At 41.5% G+C, this 18363-nt stretch overlaps 1 protein-coding gene across 1 annotated transcript in view; it reads left to right on the top strand.

The window, feature by feature from the left end:
* The window catches only part of nck2a (NCK adaptor protein 2a), a 52038-nt gene extending 37308 nt beyond the window's left edge, over positions 1-14730 (top strand). Inside the window, exons 2-4 of the mRNA XM_053627483.1 lie at positions 5149-5390; positions 12150-12922; positions 13219-14730. Of these exons, the coding sequence (XP_053483458.1) occupies positions 5165-5390; positions 12150-12922; positions 13219-13413 (1194 nt within the window). The 5' untranslated portion in view covers positions 5149-5164 and the 3' untranslated portion in view covers positions 13414-14730. The remainder of the gene's footprint in view (positions 1-5148; positions 5391-12149; positions 12923-13218) is intronic.
* The last annotated feature ends 3633 nt before the right edge of the window (positions 14731-18363 follow it).

Genomic DNA, 18363 nt, shown 5'->3' with positions numbered 1-18363 from the left:
AGACAGTTAATACAGATCTTTGGTCCGTGGCTTTGAAACGGCACTCTCGCATCTTACGTGTGAGTTTTCTAGTGAAAGCAGCTGCAAATTTGGATCTATTTCAAGTTCTCGTATTGACTTTTTAGCATCACAATTAGCATTGTTGTTAAAATCTAAAATATGTTTACAATCCAGCTCTACCTTCTAACCCATCTTGCATGTTTCTCGATGCTTTTAAGCTGACGTTAAGCCGAGGGAGATGGATCACTACCAAGTGGTTTTGAATGAATTTTCAGCTGTCAGGATTGATGTCCTTCTCTGTGGCCTAGGCATCACTTTTCTTAATGATCCTCATTATTAAGCAGGCGTACATATTTGAATGGGCATCCCCCCCCCACAATTAGTGGCATGAAGGCCATCTATCATTCAGCCATTTCCATGGAGACTTAAGTAGTGCTGTGAAGGAAAGGAGTGAGAAGGCCACAGAAATGATCCTTCTTTTCCACACATAGGGATGACACCGGAATCTAACAAGGCTAAAGGCTAGGGATAACAACTAGTACTACACATGCACAGCAGACATGTTACATTCATCCTTAATACACATGTCGTAGATAAATTCTCTCCCAATCACAACCCCACTCTTCTATCATTTTTACCTTCTTTTGTCATCTTTCCATAATTTTCTTTTTTGCACAGTCAGTGTTTACAGGTATAGGGTATATGGGTGAGATAACCCAAGCACAACCTACTTGCTTCCAACGTTGTTTACTGTTAGGTAGGGTCTAATATCTCTTGCATATTCCCATCCCAGTTGGAGCAGTGATTTCTTTAGCCTGGACTGAATCAGGCAGGAAATACTTTGGGGAGATTTTGCTCTGTGTTATTTTGTGTTTTTGTCTAGATCATTTTTTCAGTCCACCGCTGGTTTGCGCTCAGGGTCATAGCATCCAGGGAAGCTGAAGTTCTCCCACGCAGTAGATTTGAAACATGTTGAGAGTTGTATTCTCGGTTGTTGTACTCTGTCCCCGTGCCAAATCCAGTACAATCGCCCCAATCCACTCGCCACATATTGTAGCAGCTAGCTAAGAAGGAACAAGAGGCTTCTCTCTATTGCGTCTGCCTTTCTACTGTAGTAAAGGCAAAGTAGCTTTTTCTTTCTTTTTTTTTTTTCCAGAAGGACGGAGTAGGAGCAGGAGCGGAATTGTAGATTTGCGAGTTTTGAACTCGCAAGTACAGCGCCCTCCACTAATATTGGCGCCGTTCGTAAATATGAGCAAAGAAGGCTGTGAGAAATTGTCTATTGTTTAACTTTTTGATATTTTGTTAAAAAAAATCACATAAATTCTCTGTTCTCATGGATATCAAACAAAACATAGGTTTATCAAAAAAGAAAATCTTTGTTAAATATAGGTGTGCAACAATTATTGGCACCCTTTTAGTCAATACTTTGTGCTACCTCCCGCTCTGAGTCTTCTCTTATAATGCCTGATGAGGTTGGAGAATACATGGCAAGGGATCTGAGACCGTTCCTCCATACAGAATCTCTCCAGATCCTTCATTTATTTGAATCCCAATGATGCCACAGAAATAGGCATGGCCTACTTTCTCTCCACTGTCAATCATAGCAACATTAGCCAAACATGGGCATCTGTGACCTCGTGTGTGCCGAAGAGGGAAATTTCCTTTTAATGTATTACGCTGCCCTGTGACTCAGCATGAGCAGTTTGAAAAGATAAGTTTGGTCACATGTCATGTGTCAGCCTTCACCCTCCCCTGTATTTGGTAGCTGTTGTATGATAGAGAAGAGCTGGGTAGGAATTGGTGCGTGCCCAAATTAGGAAGAAATGGGAAAGAATCAGCAGTTTTAATTTTTTTTTTTTTTTTTTTTTTTTTTTTTTAAACATCTAATAATCCAACTTGTTACAGAGTCAAGTCAGATAGGTGTTGTTCTCTGATATCCAATCCAGGATTTTATGCTGATATAGATACTACATATCAGGTTAGTGCCATCTCTAGATACAGTGAAGTATAAATGTTTTGTTCAGCTCCATTTATCACAGATGTAGTTACCAGGCATTAATGTCATTCTGACTCCGCCCCCCGCCCCCCTTCTTCTGTGTAGTCTTGTCCATAGCTCTGTCACTCATTCAGGTCTGCTTTAAAGCTCAATTCAAGCACACAGTTAGTCACTGTCAAGTAATGTAATTATAATAAGAAAAAGAGATAATATACCAGCGCTTTCATAATTGAAATGTGGGTTAGCGATGCCCATTTTAATGAAAATGGGTACTAGGGGTAGTATTTGTAATTATGAACTGCACTCCCACTTGGAATGGCTCATAAGGGTTTCAGAATCTTTCCTTTTTTAATTTTTCGTGTGGGTGAGTGTGTGCATGAGGAAGCATGCGTGGCTGTGCAGGGGTGTAGGTGTGGGTGGTGGGCGTGTGTATGGCATGTAGATAGATTTCATTCTGAATTGCCATCATGTTTAATAAATAAAAAGCGAGAGAATTGGATGTGCATGAATTGGCCTGAATTTGCTCTCTGCCCTTCTGCATCTGAATTTCCTCATGTGTCATCTGGTAAGAGGCCACACGTTATGACTTGCGTTACTCTTTTGTAAAAGCCGGCACTGCGTGTATCCCAGCATTTATAAATAGATGCGTAGCCAAGCTTTCAGTATGATAGCCCTTGTCTTTGAACACACACACACTTAAACATGCTCACTGCCTCTCTAATGGCTGTTTTGACTGAGTAGCCATGCCTGAGGGTCTCTCGCAACAGGAGTGCAGGGTTTTAAGTGTGCTTGCCTGCAATACCATGAATCCTTAATCACTCAATTACTATGCAGTGCATATTCTGCCATGCAACAGTGCCATCTTATAACCCATGCAATACATTGGAGAAATGTCAGATTCATTAACCATTTTATTAATTTATAAACGCCTGCTGCAGCTTTACGTGGTTGCCTTCAGTAATGTTTTTAAACCCTCTGCTCATAATTTGACAGGCTCTGTAATTTTTTTAAAAAATAATATCGCTGTGTTAAGACATATGTACAGTATATTTAACGTCATGAACAGAATGGATTGTTACAAAGTTTTTCTAAATGGTACATTATCTTTTTCTTCTCTCTCTCTCACTCTCTCTCTCCCCCCGCCCAGAAATTTACTTGCATTTATCTTTTGGCTTTATTATGTACAAGTAACAGAAATTGCTGCTGCTGCTGTTTGTTTTTTTTTTGTCATTTCTGCCTTTGTCTATAGATAATCGTTATTATAATATTTGTGTACTCATTTGAGAGGGAGGAGAGGAGCTCATGTCATCCAAGGCTATATATAGGCTTTATTTCATACAGGAAATACAGTTGCAATCAAATTTATTCAACCCCCCCATTGCAAATCAGGTTTATTGTCAAAATTTGCCGACTTTCAGCTGTTTACAACGAACAAATCAAACAAAAGCAATTGAAATAGTTCAGCACGATGAATGCTTCAAGTGGTTTCCTCAAATTCAACTCAAAATGCAACTTATAATGACTTCTCCGTTCTCAAAATTATTCAACCCCTTCATGGAACGCATCTTTAGTACTTAGTAGAGCAGCGTGCTACATCCGCATTCTTTAAATCCCACCAGAGATTTTCGATGCGGTTGAAGTCAGGTGACTGTGATGGCCCTGGAGAATCTTCCAGGGCTTCCTCTGCAAGCAAGCCTTGGTGGAATTTGAGGTATGCTTGGGATCATTGTCCTGTTGGAAGGTCCGATGACGCACAAGCTTCAGCTTCCTCACAGACGGCATGACATTTTCTCCTAAGCTTTCCTGATACTTCAATGAATCCATCTTCCACATGCTGCAAAGCAGCTCCAGAGCACCACCGAGCCACCACCATGCTTGACTGTGGACAGAGTGTTCTTTCTTTATTCTTCTTCCTCCAGACATACCGCTGATCCATCGTTCCGAAAATGTCCAGTTTTACTCCAACGCTCCACAGAACAGAATCCCAAAACTTCTGTGGCTTATTTATATGATTTTGATCCGATTTTTCTTGTTCTTTTTGGTCAGTGGTGGTGTTCGTCTTGGAGTTCTGGCATGGAAACCTTCTGCGTTCAGTACACGCCTTAATGTGCTCACTGAAGTCTTGCTGCAGGTCTTTTGCAGTCACTCGGGTTTTTCACAACCTGCCTTCTCAGAAATCTGGTTGCAGCCGTTGATAGCTTCCTTTTTCTGCCCCGTCCAGGTGTTTCATGTATTTTCTGCTCCTAGCCAGTTCAGGTATTTCATGTGTTCCAGCTCAAGCACACCTGGTGCAACTAATAAAGCGCTTAATTGCATCAGGTGTGCTTGAGACTACACCTGTTTTGCATATTTGTGCTGTTGTGATGGATTCTATTCAGGGGGTTGAATCATTTTGAAACGGATCATTTTGAAGTCATTATAAGTTGCATTTTCAGTTGAATTTGGGGAGACCCCTTGAAGCATCCGTTGTGTTGAGCTATTTCAATTGCTTTTGTTTGATTTGTTCAAACGGCATACAGCTGAAGGTCTGTAAATTTTGAGAATAAACCTGATTTGCAGTGAGGGTCGAATCATTTTGATTGCAACTGTAACCATACAACAATATACGTGAAGAAAATGAAGGTAAGATTGAATGGTAACTGCAGTATAATAATGGATTGGCCAAGTACTATTGGAGAAAATGCACAAAGGAGGGCGATAATAAGTGTAGCATAAAATGGACATAGAAAGCCATGAGCTCTGAAACTGCATAGTAGACTTTAATCAACCTTAATCATTACTATGATTCAGACAAAAGACAGGCTTGATTATGTATGCTCTATTTAACACAGCTGTATCATCAGGTAGGCTAGAGACACAGATGGGCGGAGGGAGTGAGATCTGAGAGATGTTTTGGAAAAGCATGATGCTGTTTTTTTTTTCTTTCTTTTAATTATGTCTCTTTGAAGGAACTACGCATTATCTTTACCTGTCAAATCTGAAAATATTCCGAGCCAGTTTCTCTGTATGCACATGCACGGACATCCCAGGACATCACGACTGTGAGAAATATCACACTTATCACTGTTTGGGTTGTCGTATTGTTTCTCACGCAGTCCTTTTCTCTCCACCAACCTGCCCCCCCCCCCCCCCCCCCCCCCCGGCTTTAGTGGGACTCGATGAAAGATGACAGAGGAGGTGATTGTTATAGCCAAGTGGGACTACACGGCTCAGCAGGACCAGGAACTTGACATCCGGAAAAACGAGCGCTTGTGGCTCCTGGATGACTCGAAAACCTGGTGGAGAGTCCGCAATGCCTCCAACCGTACAGGCTACGTCCCGTCCAACTACGTCGAGCGTAAGAATAGCCTCAAGAAAGCCTCGCTTGTGAAGAACCTGAAAGATACTCTCGGTAAGTGACGGGGTGTAGTAACAGGATTTTTTTAAACAAACCTGCACAGTCTATAGCTGCAATCATTGTAACACTAGTTGCTTTTATTCTTTATATGAGAGAATTATGCCCATTTTACCAAAGTATATATTTGAACCTTTTAACACTGTCTAGCTCTTGTGTTAGACTTTCACAAGTTTTATTTTGAGGTGATGGGGTTTATTATTCCTGCATTTAATTTGACACATGCTCAGACTTGCGCTGTCACCAAGATTACAGATTTATTTATTTATTTATTTTCCGACCATGGAAAGGAGTGCTGGGCGCACGGGGGCTTAGTGGTTAGCACGTTCGCCTCACACCTCCAGGGTCGGGGGTTCGATTCCCACCGTGGCCCTGTGTGTGCGGAGTTTGCATGTTCTCCCCGTTCTGCGGGGGTTTCCTCCGGGTACTCCGGTTTCCTCCCCCATCCAAAGACATGCATGGTAGGCTGATTGGCGTGTCTAAAGTGTCCGTAGTGTATGAATGGGTGTGTGAGTGTGTATGTGATTGTGCCCTGTGATGGATTGGCACCCTGTCCAGGGTGTACCCCGCCTTGTGCCCGATGCTCCCTGGGATAGGCTCCAGGTTCCCCCGTGACCCTGAAAAGGATAAAGCAGTATAGAAGATGGATGGCTGGATGGAAAGGAGTGCTTTCTCAAAATGTATGCGCCATCATATAAGGCATTTAGAACGGAACTTATTGAATATGCATTATTCTTGATTCATCATTTTTTCAAAACTGGCTATAGTTCCTGGTGTATAAATAGATATGTAACTTCAGTGCACATTCAGTTCTCCTCTGCTAATGCAGTATTAACATTTTATCAAACAGCATTCTCATTTACATGTCCCTTGACGGATATCAAATACAAGGCAAAGAAATGTACAGATTTCTGAAAGAAACTTAGCTTCAAGGCACCCAGTTATGCAGCGCTTTCGATTGTATTATGAGCTTGTCCCATATATCGTCTGTGCGGTTTTATTCTTCCTGTCAACGGGCATTAATCGTCTTTGTTAATGAGACGTGAAGTATACAACCCCGAAAATGGCCGATAATCAGGCTTAATCGTTTCTAATGGGTGCAAATGAGAGTACATGCGAAAGAAAGCCCAGCTAAAGCAGTGGTATAGAATACATTCATAAGGTTAGCCGTACTTAGAATTATCCAGCATTCTACTGCGTGTTCACTAAAATTTTTGGGGGTATATGTCTACTCACGGTTAACAGTACAGCAGACTTTAGTTTCATACAGTTTCATTTTTATTTCACATTTAATTCAATTCAATTCTATTTGTATAGCGCTTTTAACAACGGTCACTGTCTCAAAGCAGCTTTACAGAAACATATAAACACAGGATACAGATTTTAAGTGTGTGAATTAATCCCTATTGAGCGGAAAAACTCCCTAAGATGATATGAGGAAGAAACCTTGAGAGGAACCAGGCTCAGAAGGGAACCCGTCGTCATCTGGGTAACAACGGATAGTGTGAAAGTAAAAGAAAGTTCATTATGGTTTTTATATGAAGCGTAAGACCACAGAATTTCACTGCACACTTTGCGTGATGTAATATTTGCTAGACTTTTCCTCCTGTGCTCCCACGATACCGATAGATAAAGCACCGTACAAACCAGCTTGACGTAATGATTTTTATCTTTTTGCTCTCTGACTGTCTGAAATGCAAGTGTGCTGCATATTGAACATAGACCCAGCATCCAGTGTGACCGGGTTTTTTTTTAAATTATTATTCATTTCTGTGTTTTTGTTTTACCTCTTCGTAGACTTTCTTGTATACCCCTGGTTTATTTTGAAGCGGTTGTTCATGCACGCTGTATATCTGTAGGTTTGCAAGCATGATTAACCCTGTTCTCTAATGAATGGAGGTTTTGTGTCGTGTTTCCCTCCTTGTGTAGGTGGAAAGCAAGCAGCACAGTGCCACTCTTTTTAGCTAGTTTTTGAAGCGGCCTCCTCACTCATACTCTCCACACCCTTGTTGTAAGCAGTCCTGTGTGCTGAAGCTGAGTGGTCAGTATGGGAACAGCCTCTCACAGCATTTTGGTTTAGGTGGAGGATGAATGTTAGAAGAGGGTGGGTCCAGTCTTTCTTAGGTAGTGCTATTCACTCTGAAATTGCTCATGAACTTCATGAGTCTCAACAAGCAGCATATGAGTCAAACTGTCAATAAAACATTTTCCTAATTGCAGAACTGGCCAGCGTGTAGAGGTCTAACCACCAGAAGCTGAGGTGACGGTGTTTGTTGGGCAGATTTCGCACCATGTTGTATGTGCTGTTTTGTAGTTTATAACACCTTAGGCATATTGGTTATGTTTTGTCTGTTTATCAACTGTCCTCATCAGTAAAATTCAATTAAAATATTCAAATGCATTCATTTTTTTTATTAAAGCATTTGCCAAGCTCTCTGTCTCTCTCTCTCTCTCTCTCTCTCTCCCTCTCTCTCTCTCTCTCTCTATAAGAATGTACTCGGTGATTTTGAGTTTTTCTGTAAGTGCTGATCGCCTACGATTTTCACGCACAACAGTCTCTAGAGTTTACTCAGAATGGTCCAGAAAAGAAAAACATCCAGTGAGCGGCAGTTCTGCGGATCGAAACACCTTGTTAAAGGAATAAGTCAACGGAGAATTGCCAGACTGGTTCGAGCTGACAGATAGGCTTCACTAATTGTGGTGAGCAGAAAAAACATCTCAGAATGCACAACATGTTGAACCTTGAAGGCGGATTGGCTACAACAGCAGAAGACCACGTCGGGTTCCGCTTCAGTCAACTAAGAACAGAAAGCTGAGGATGTAGTGGGCACGGGCTCACCAAAACTAGACAGATATAGACTGGAAAAATGCAGCCTGGTCTGACGAATCTCTATTTCTCCTGAGGCGCACAGATGGTGGGGTCAGAATTTGGCACCAAGAGCATGAATCCATGGACCCAACCTGCCTTGTGTAAACAGTCCAGGCTGGTGGAGGTGGTGTAATGCTGTGAGGAATGTTTTCTTGGCACACTTTGGTCTGTTAATACCAATCAATTATCACTTGAATGCCGCAGACTATTTGAATATTGTTCCTGACCATGTGCATCTCTTAATGCCCACAGTTTACCCATCTTCTAATGGCTACTTCCAGCATGATAATGCACCACGTCACAAAGCAAATATTGCTTCAATCATCTTGAACTGGTTTCATGAACATGAGGGTGAGTTCAGTGTTCATCAGTCACCGGATCTGAATCCAGTAGAACAGCTCTGGTATGTGATAAAACAGGAGATTCACAGCTTGAAAGAATCGCGTGATGCGATCACGTCAACATGGACCTGAATCTCAAAGGAATGTTTCCAACATCTTATGGAATCCATGCCACGAAGATTCGAGGCTGTTTTGAGAGCGAAGTGAGGTCCTACACAGTATTAGTATAGTGTTCCTAATAAAGTGCTCAATGAGTGTTCGTATTTTTGCTTTATTAATCATTTTATTTTCCCTCCAAACAACTCAAAATACCGTTGTGGTAAAATATGGGTGAAATGCTGACCCTCACTGAGAATGATTATGATCATTAAAAGAAATGTTTTTGTCAATTGGGTAATTGATTGGCTTTATATGATGGATTTCGTTACGCTAGTATGTGACAGTCATGATCAGTGTTCTGTATGGAGCGTAGGTATGCATTAGTATTGTGCATGTTAAAAAGTTTTGTTCACTTGCGGACTTATTTCTGTTGTCCTGCGCTCTTCCTCTGTTCTAGTCGCCAGTTACCTCCCTCTGCAGCTTTCAAAAGAAACTTTGCAGAACAGTTTCACATTATGTCACATCCAACTAGACAACCAACGCATATTCTTGCTTTCAAGGTCTTTTTTTTTTTTCTTTCCTCCCTCTTCTCTCCTACTCCTTTTCAGAAGTTCAGCTCACGTATTGAATGCACTTGGTGGGACGTGCTTCTATTTTCTGATTTCCCAAAAGCTTTTTGTTCTGTTTGTGTTGCTGCCTTCATTCCCTGTCAGCTGAAGCCTCAGAAGTGCACGCCGCTCCCCAGGAAACATATTCTCAGATCACTAAAAGAGGAAAAGTTTTGACTGGTACTTTGTTTGAACTGTATGCTGTTCTTTGTATACACAGGGCCATGTCCTCCCTCTGCAGGCTTCCGTCTGCCGTATGTCATGAGTGAGCTGGATCAATAAATGTCTGTTTTTAGACTTGAACAGTAACTGTACCACTCACAGCTTAATCCAAACCTACTAGACCTGTAGTTTTAGACTTTCTTTTGCCCGTGTCTCTTTTTGATATTCCCATGTTAGGAGGATGTTGGTTTTTTTTACACTTTAGTGCTAATACTAGATGATAATAATAATAATAATAATAATAATAATAATAATAATAAACTTTATTTTATAAAGCGCCTTTAAAGCAGCTTCTCAAAGCGCTGTACACAAAATAAGCAGTACACAGAAAAATAAAACATATAAAAGTTAATAAGAACAACAACGTTAATAATAATAATTATAAAATAATAATTAAAAAAAAGACATCAGCAGTCAAATGCAAGTTTAAAAAAAGTGTGTCTTAAGTAGAGCTTTAAAAAGCCCTGTCACCCATAGATTTTAGGCGGGTTTGTGGAACAGTTAACAAATTGCGCTGTGAGGAGCGTAGCCTGCGATTTGGGGTGTAAGGGATTAATAAACCAGATAAGTAATGCGGAGCCAAGCCATGTAGTGCCTTGTATGTCAACATCATGATCTTAAAATGGACACGGAACCTGACCGGGAGCCAGTGTAAGGACTCCAGAACAGGAGTAATATGTTCACATTTCCTGGTTCCCGTCAGGATCCTGGAGGCAGAGTTTTGAACATATTGCAGTTTGTTAATTGTGGATTTAGAAACTCCGGCTAAAACGGCGTTACAGTAATCCACCCGAGTGACAACAAATGAGTTTATCAGCTTTTCAGCCACAGAGAAGTTTAGCATTGGGTGCAGTCTTGCTATATTTCTGAGGTGAAAAAAGGATGCCTTCACAGTGCTCTGAACAAAAAAAATCAAATGTAAGGCTGGTATCGAAAATTACTCCAAGGTTCCTCATTTTACTTTGAATCTCTAGAACAGAGCCATCAACAAACAGAGACAGTGGAGTAGCTTTGAGAATTTGATGATGGGAGCCTATAAGCATAGCTTCGGTTTTCCCGCTGTTCAGGCACAGAAAGTTATTGTTCATCCATGTTTTTACCTCAGAAATGCAATCAGAAAGAAAACAAACATCAAGGTTTTCACCAGATTTTGAGTGAATGTAGATTTGGGTATTCGTCAGCATAAAAGTGATAGTGGAGTCCGAGCGATCGCAGCAGATGCCCAAGTGGAGATAGATAAATATTGAAGAGTAGAGGGCCTAAAAGTGAACCCTGAGGAACACCAGTGAGCACAGAGCTAGTGTCAGACCTGTAGCCACCCAGAGAAATAAACTGGGAACGGTCAGTAAAATAGGATTTAAACCAGTTTAAAACTGTCCCAGACACACCAAAAACACTTTCAAGGCAGGTAAGTAAAAGACCATGATAGATTTACTCTTCACATCATGTCTTGTCCTGAACTGTATGTTCAATCATTAACTTCATTCCAAATGTTCATGCTTCACATAATGATGCTGCCAGACTTTCTCTTCAGAAAGTTTACAGGTTATTGCTTACAGCTGATGTATACAGTAGGAATTAATTGGCATGTACACTGGGGGTGGGTGCACCGAAAGGGCAGATGTAGAAAGCCTCTCGGTTTGTGTGATGGTCTCCTGGAGAGTTGTTCCCTTGCGTCTACACCTCCGTTATTGTACGAGTCACCGCCTGTCAGATAGACTTTTCTTCCTGCTGCGAGGGCTTGACAAAATGAAGCCCTGACACACTCACTTCTACCCCGTCCACCCCGTGCTCTATTGGCTGGTGTGTGTAAACCAGTTCTGTCCCTTTTACTTTGGACGCTGGTTGATTGTGAGCGTCAGCAGGTCTCAGCTCACTCACTGTGCCTCACTACATTTACCATACAACAATGGCAGACTTAAGCATTTCTCCTAGACCCTCTATTACCAGAACAACACAAGCAGGAGAAATGGTATGTTTCCTGAGTATAGGAGATGTCTAATATGCCACTGTCTGACAACAGAATGTGTCCTACTTAGCACAGGTAATGTATCTGTCCTATTTGCAGGGATTTAAATAGACACAAGTATCTCTTCCGTAACTAATGATTCGCGTGCTCTTTCCCGTATCAGCCAGAGAACATGTGGACACTGTGGCCAACTTTGTTTCTTTATGCCCTTGTTAAGATTTTGATAAAGCTGCTAGTTTAAAGAGACCCAGCTTTGAACGTGGCACTTTCCTGCTCCCAACATCACCTAATCAACTAATCACTCCACTGTAAGGATGTTTACTAAAGATGCTGTAGCTGTGATTCAGCCTGCAGTCCTCGATTAGATCTATTAGATATGTGTTTGGCTAAATGACTATCAGCTCCCTGCTGCCCTTGGAGCCAGAGGAGGAATAAATATTTAATGTGTTAAAATATAACAAGATCCTCAGGGTTGTCTAATAGTTTATGTTGCATAATCCATCAGATGGACGATGCACAAAACAACTCGACAACAAATCATTGTAAGAAACTGAATGCTGATGGCACAGCAAGCTTACGCCATCCTACTAAATTATTTCTGTCCCCTTCATGTATGCCCACCCAACCCACACGTCTTGTGTCTTTCAGGTCTCGGCAAAACAAAAAGGAAGACAAGCGCACGTGATTCCTCTCCCACACCCAGCACAGATGCAGAGTACCCAACCAACGGGAGCGCAGAAGGCAGTGGAGTGGGTGGGGCAGAGCGGATCTACGATCTGAACATTCCGGCAGTGGTGAAGTTCTCCTACACAGCAGAGCGCGATGATGAGCTGAGTTTAGTTAAAGGAGACCGGGTGGTGGTGATGGAGAAGTGCAGTGACGGCTGGTGGAGGGGGAGCCACGACGGGCGTGTGGGCTGGTTTCCCTCCAATTATGTCCGCGAGGAGCCGGCCTATGCGGATACAAATGCAGGGGACACGTTGGGGGGCTTTCGCTCCCTAAGATCTGGGCAAGGGTTGGGACTTGTCAATGGCCGGCTGGCAGGTGCAGGGAGCAAAGTACTCCATGTGGTCCAGACTCTGTACCCTTTCAGCTCGGTTACTGACGAGGAGCTGAACTTTGAGAAGGGCGAGACCATGGAGGTGATGGAGAAGCCTGAGAATGACCCTGAGTGGTGGAGGTGTAGGAACAGCAAGGGTGTGATCGGCCTTGTGCCCAAGAACTATGTGGTGGTGCTGAATGAAGGGCCTGCTGGACGAGGCCCCGCCTCCCCGCCCATCAGCCACATGGGCCCTTCCCGTACAGGCAGGTTTGCAGGCAAGGAGTGGTACTACGGTAACGTGACACGGCACCAGGCAGAGTGCGTGCTCAACGAGCGAGGAGTTGAGGGAGACTTCCTTATAAGAGACAGCGAGTCCTCGGTGAGGATCAACGTTCCCTCTGTAACGAAACAGGAAGCACATAGAAAATCATTATACATACCATTGCTGATCTGATCTTTTCTTTTTCTAAAGTGTTTCGTCTCCAAGTAGAAGCACTAAAAAAAAAAAAAGATATATACTGTTTAGTGGTTTTCTTTAGCTGGCAGTAGAGTTTACTGCTGCCATCTTGTGGAGAAGTGTTTAAAATGCAGTTCAACCCTTTTATCTTAATACGGTTTGTTAAAACGCATCTCTCATCCTCTTTCTCTCTCTTTGTCCTGTTACCCCATTTACAGCCCAGTGATTTCTCCGTGTCTTTGAAGGCAGTGGGGAAGAATAAACACTTCAAGGTGCAGCTGCAGGATGGAGTGTACTTCATTGGCCAGCGGCGCTTCAGCGGTATGGACGAGCTGGTGGAGCACTACAAAAAAGCTCCCATCTTCACCAGTGAACAGGGAGACAAACTCTACCTGGTGAAACCTCTTGCCTGAACTTGGCTCTATCCTACTAGACTCGTTTTGCCTTTCGTTCACTATTTCTTTTGCCTTCTTCTTCTCTCTGCCTGCCTCCTCGCAGGACTTTAATCAAGCCTTGAGGCTGGATGGCAGGATCTTTTCATGAGCAAAAACAGAATATTTTGCTTCAGAGCCCTGTACTTTCTCGCCAGGCTCTGTCGAGGGGAAACTGGGTGTTCTTTTAAGAAGCATGTTAAACATTTTTTTTTTGTTTTTTTGTTTAAAGTTTGAATTCCAGCCTCTGAGGAAGGCCTAGAAATAAATATGGTCTGATTCACTGTGTGACCGTTGTTAGCACACCTTCTATATTTTTGGCGTACAGCTCTTCTGCTCTTACTGGCTTTGGTACAATAACATCTGCGTGTACATCCTATCTCACTCCAGCTTAGACCGTTTCAGATATTTCACTTTGTGCATTAATAAGAAGCAAATCAGGCTGCAGTAGGAAGGATTAGGTTTTTGGTCATAGCATGTGATGAGCAGCTAAGCACTGCTTTATGTATATGGTGTTTAGGGGGTAAAAAAAAAAAAAGCATGCAGTGCACAATGGGATGCAGCCCAGATTGTGTGTCCACCTAAAGAGCCAATATGCAGAGCGCATCAGCTTCTTTGCATGTCCGCCACTGCAACTGTATTCAGTTTAAATGTACTTCAGCACTGGACTGGGAGCTAAATACGACCTACTGCTAATCCGAACGGTGCGCTGTCTTATCCTCCTGAGACTGTTTCAGCCTTGAAGCCGATTTCAAATGCTGACTTCCATTCCTGCCAGCTCTCGATCTCACTGACTCAGTGCCCACAGTGTGAAACTTGGCTTCTCGGGTTCTTCCTGTACTCAGCTCAAATGTTTACCATGAATACAAGTCGCTCTTCAGGGTTTCTTTAGGTTCAGGGTGCTTAATAAAGGGGCTACATCTATCAGCCCTGATGAATCGAGGAAGAGGAGGGGCTAAGTATCTTTGAAGCCCAGCCAGGGGTTTGAATGTGTCTCCTTCTACAGCCAAATGTGCCACATATCTCTAGTATGGCTATGCTTAGTGCTCTTATCAACTCAGAGTTCCCTGACATGCACACATCATCTCTTCTCCCAATAATACTCACACTCGCCTAGTGGATTGTGAACACTAAGAGTAATAATACATGAAAGCGTTTTTGTTTTTTTTAAATTAAAGTCTTCACTTTTGCCACATCTGTCTGTTTACCAAGAAGAGTGTTGATTGAGGTTTTTTTAAAGATATGTCTGAATGTTATTGAGCAATGTTATTTAATTCTTCTTTCCACTATATGTACATATATAAATATACATATAAATCTAATATATATATATATATATATATATATATATATATATATATATATATGTGTGTGTGTGTGTGTGTGTGTGTGTGTGTATATATATATATATATATATATATATATATATATATATATATATATATATATATATAAATAAATATATAATGATAAGTTGCATATATGAATTTAGATCCAGCATTATGGTACTGTACTGAGGACAGTGTGGTGAGAATTAAAATATTTTTGTTCAATAAAAGTTTTGCAGAATAACAGAAGATGATTTCAGTGTGCTTTGACTTTCTGCCTTCTGTTTTAACTCCCATTTCTGACACAGTGGTACGCAGACAAGCGTGGTCCAGGTTAGGAAAATAGAGGAAGAAAATGAACTAAAATGCAGCAATTTTAACTTTTGTAAGATAAAATATCTTACAAAAGTTTGATGCTGGTGTCTGAGATTTTAGTGAGAATTACTTGAGAATTTCTTGTTGTAAACATTGCTGCACTTTAACCTCTTGTGTTCCTTTACATTGCCAAACCCCAAGACTTATTATATAGTGACGGCTTGAAAAAAATGCAAAATGATTAAACTCATATTACATTATAAGATTGCAGAATGGGAATGCATAGTCTTTAAACATACAGGGGCTGAATATAAAGACAGGACATTAAGGGGGCCTAATACAGAACCTTGTGGGGCAGCGTTTTGTGTGTTTTTAAGCCTCTGAGGGACCTCTCGACACTTTTCAAAAGTAAGATCTAAAACAGGTTCAGAAAATACTACCTGTCTGATAATTTGGTCTATTGCTTAATGTCGTTGAATTTAATGAGCTTAACCTGTTTACAGTTCTGTAAAATTTGACTAGGTTTCGTCTTCCCGGTTTTATTGACACCCAGATACTAACTTATCCACTAGAGATCATGTTTTGGCATTTTCCAGGCTTAGTACTGCATACAGATTAATGTAAATACACTCACTGAGCACTTTATTAGGAACACTATATTAATACTGGGTTGGACCTCCCTTTGCTCTCAAAAGCCTTGATTCTTCATGACATGGATTCCACAAGATGTTGGAAACATTCCTTTGGGATTCTGGTCCATGTTGACATGATCGCATCACACAATTCCTGCAGATTTTTCAGGTGCACGGTTATGCTGCAAATCTCCCGTTCTATCACGTCCCAAAGCTGTTCTGTTGGATTCAGATCCGGTGACTGGGAAGGCCACTGAAGCACACTGAACTCACTGTCATGTTCATGAAACCATTTTGAGACTTTTGCTTTGTGACATGGTGCATTATCATGCTGGAAGTAGCCATTAGAAGATGGATAAATTGTGGCCATGAAGGGATGCACATGGTCAGAAACAATACTCAAATAGTCTGTGGCATTCAAGCGATAATTGATTGGTATTAACAGACCAAAGTGTGCCAAGAAAACATTCCTCACAGCATTACACCACCTCCACCAGCCTGGACTGTTGACACAAGGAAGGATGAGTCCATGGATTCATGCTATTGGTGCCAAATTCTGACCCTATCATCTGACTCAGCAGAAATAGAGATTCACCAGACCAGAATGCGTTTTTCCAGTCTTCAACTTTGTGGTATTGGTGAGCCCGTGCCCACTACATCCTCAGCTTTCTGTTCTTAGCTGACTGAAGTGGAACCCGACGTGGTCTTCTGCTGGTGTAGCCCATCTGCCTCAAGGCTGTATGTGAGTTACTGTAGTCTTTCTGTCAGCTTGATCTAATCTGGCCATTCTGTGCTGTCTTCTTTCATCAACAAGCTGTTTCCGTCTATAGAACTGTAGCTCACTGGATGTTTTTTCCTTTATTGCACCATTCTGAGTAAACTGTAGAGACTGTTGTGCCTGAAAATCCCAGGAGATCAGCAGTTATAGAAATACCCAAACCAGCTCACCTGGGCCCAAATATCACGCCATGGTCAAAATCACTCCTGACCTTCTGATCAGTAACCCAGAGCCTTTAACCTCCGAGTAAAAGAAAGTACACCCTCCTTCAATTCTATGTTTTTGCAGGGCATAAATAATTGTGTGGTCCTCATCAACTTCTATAAACAAACAACCTCAGGTGACAACAACAAAAAAAATCACGACAGATTTCAATATGTAGTAATTTTTCCAAAAAAGTAAACCAACCAGGTGGGGGGGGGGGGGGGAAATAAGTACACCCTATAATTCAGTTTCCACCATGTAGAACCACCATTAGCAGCAATACCTTAAAGTAAATGTTTTCTGTAGGAGTGGATCATTCTCTCACATCATTTTCTTCTTTACAACATTGCTTCAGTTCATTGAGGAGTGAGGGCATTCGTTTATGCACAGCTCTCGTAAGATCCTACCAACGTATCTCAAAGGGGTTGAGGTCTGGACTTGACTTGGCCGTTCCAACACCTTGATTTTTTTTCTTCTTCTTTAGCTGTTCAGATGATGATGATGATGATGATGATGATATTCTTGACCTAATTTCAGCCCAGCTTCAGTTGCTGGACAGATGGCCTCACATTTGTCTGAAGAATACTCTGCTATGAAGTAGAGTTTCATTGTTTTCTCAGTGACTGCAAGTTTCCCAGGTCCTGTGGATGCAAAACACACGCAAATAATCACCGTCGGTGTACTTTTCTTTTTCCCATGACTGCATCCACAGAGTTCATTCTACCCAGTGGGACTCATTTTACTGGGTAGTAATGTTCTTGGATTATAACTGCATCTTCCACGTCATCATCAAAATATATAATAACCTTGCATATTTAGCTCTTGTGTTCTCTATTTTATTATTGGAGAAGTTATTGTCGGCAAATCCCTGCTACCGAGATCTGGAAAATTTGAGGATTATATTCATAGGAAGTTAATTCAGATACCATGTTTAATAAGGCCATAGTATGTTCTTGTTCTTTTCTATTTGGAAAATAAGATGTTCTTGCTGAAGTAAGCACCTGATGGTAGTTAATGAGAAATCGGAAGACGTTCATTTAATCATTAAGCTTAATATTCATTTCAGCACCTGCTCACAATGTTGAGAGATTAGTTTGAGGGAATACTGTAGAAGTGTTCACTGTTCCATGGGATGGATTTGGATAACGCATGTTACGTGTCTATGATGAAACACAAAAACGCTTAATAATTATTAATTATTTCTAGTATGTATAGTAATTTCGGTTATATTATTTTGGCCATAAATGTGCGATTCTGTGTTTCTTGGGGGTAGGTTAAGCATGCTTCATGTTCATTTTGCCAGTGTGTGTGTGTGTGTCACTATTACACACTGTGTCACTGCCTCTAGAAGAGAACCAACCAAACAAAAAACCTTTTTTTAAAAAAAAAAAAAAAGTATGAATCAGCCTAATGGTCCAATTTGAATATTTTCCGAAAGCACCATTATGAGCGGTGTTCACTAAACATTAGTCATGTCAGGAGAATCTGAATGCTTTCGATGGACGCACGGTCTACCTCATTGAAATGTGACTGAGGATGGCGCTGTACTGATGTCTTAATGGCTGTGTCCTTTTTACACCTCTGCTTGGAATGCTGTCTATAATGCTGTACATACACAGACAGCTTCTATTCACCTTTTCATCTCAATATTACCCTGAAATATGACAAGGATGTT

Source organism: Ictalurus furcatus, chromosome 6, assembly GCF_023375685.1.
Source record: "Ictalurus furcatus strain D&B chromosome 6, Billie_1.0, whole genome shotgun sequence".
In the NCBI taxonomy this organism is placed as follows: Eukaryota; Metazoa; Chordata; class Actinopteri; order Siluriformes; family Ictaluridae; genus Ictalurus; species Ictalurus furcatus.
Note: the sequence above shows the minus strand (reverse complement) of the source record. Positions and strands in the feature narration are given on the sequence as shown.